Source organism: Frankliniella occidentalis, unplaced genomic scaffold (genome assembly GCF_000697945.3).
Source record: "Frankliniella occidentalis isolate FOCC.00 unplaced genomic scaffold, Focc_3.1 Scaffold415, whole genome shotgun sequence".
NCBI lineage: Eukaryota > Metazoa > Arthropoda > Insecta > Thysanoptera > Thripidae > Frankliniella > Frankliniella occidentalis.
The window spans coordinates 61609-62989 of NW_026267536.1; the positions used below are offsets into that span (position 1 = coordinate 61609).

The 1381-nt window shown below is 36.4% G+C and overlaps 1 protein-coding gene across 1 annotated transcript in view; it reads right to left on the bottom strand.

The window, feature by feature from the left end:
• Nucleotides 1-599: 599 nt before the first annotated feature.
• Nucleotides 600-1381, bottom strand: part of LOC113202104 (uncharacterized) — a 3797-nt gene continuing 3015 nt past the window's right edge. The window contains exons 5-6 of the mRNA XM_052274594.1: nt 813-836; nt 600-697 (exon numbers count right to left, since the gene is read on the bottom strand). Of these exons, the coding sequence (XP_052130554.1) occupies nt 600-697; nt 813-836 (122 nt within the window). The remainder of the gene's footprint in view (nt 698-812; nt 837-1381) is intronic.

The window sequence follows — 1381 nt, forward strand, 5'->3', positions numbered from 1 at the left end:
CACTGCTTTCCCAAACAAAAACAAGGGAGAAGGAAACACAAAATTACTTTTGTGGTAAAATAGGCACTCGTTCTTTATGACCCTCCCAATAGTGAGAGTTTACATATGCAGTGTAATATTTTAAAATGCCTGCACCTTCATCTCAGAACACAGAAACTCTTTCTTGCCATTTGAAATTGCATGCACGTGTAAGCCTGGACAGGTCCTCACCTGAAATTTATACTATTTTAAAATAACTAGAGATTTTGGAATTTTGTGAGCTCTTTGTGTGTAAGTCTAGTACACCACAGTATGTGGGTTTGCCAGTTTGCCTACCCGATCTGCCCGTAAGGCGCCATGGCCCCTTAGGTAGGCAAACCCGCAACACTGAGACCGGTCATTGTTGCAAAACCACTGCGTTCGGTAGTATGCGCGTCGGAACAAAACACAAACAACAGCTTTCACAAAAACCTAAGAGATGGCAGCACGCTAGCCTGTTTGCTTCCACCGAGACGAGACTTAGAAAATGAAAACCAGCCAAATTTGCTAAGAGTTCTCAAAATAATACTATTAAACTTGAAAAAAAGTTCATTGAGGAAATTCACACCAACTTTACTAGTTTAAAATCGTCTAACTTTGATGTCTGTAGGTGTTGTGTCATCGGAGATCAAAATGTCCACTAATAAACTGGGTGATGGACTTACAGTAGCACGAAAATCTGCAAAATTTGTTAAGTGTTCTCAAAAAAATACTATTAAACTCAATAAAAAGTTCATAGTTGGTAGCAACACCAGCAGTTCCATGTTCACATTACCCGCCCCGCGAACTCTAACCGTAACATATCTTTAGACATTGACCTAAGAAAAAGTTAACAAACATGAAAAGTAGAGAAATATTGATGTCAACAGACATCTTTCAAATTCTACAATATGAAAGAAATGACAAAACTGAGATAAGGCCATTTGAAGTATACTATTCACAGGGTTAGGTGCAGAGGAAATCAATAGAAGTCCAGCTGAATTTCCTTAACTAACAAAACTTTTTCAAAGTATGTTGTTTGTGGGTCTGAAGTTTAAAAAAGACTGATATTTCTATAACAACTTTTAGTGAATTCAGAAACAAAGATATGTATAAGAAAAAATATACACAACAACTAAGCTTGTGCCGGTGCAAGCAATAAGCCTCACCTGATTATTGTAACTAGTAAAAACAAGATCATAGACAAAATGAGAAGAAATAAAACAAGAGAAAACTGAAGAAAAGCATAAGATAGAGAGAAAAGGCAAAAATAAAAGAGAAAGAAACATCAGCAAGAATACTGAGAGAAATCATACAGACAACAAAGTCAAAGTTACCAGGAAAAAATTATAAGAAAAAGATAACCAATCAAGTTCCTGACCCA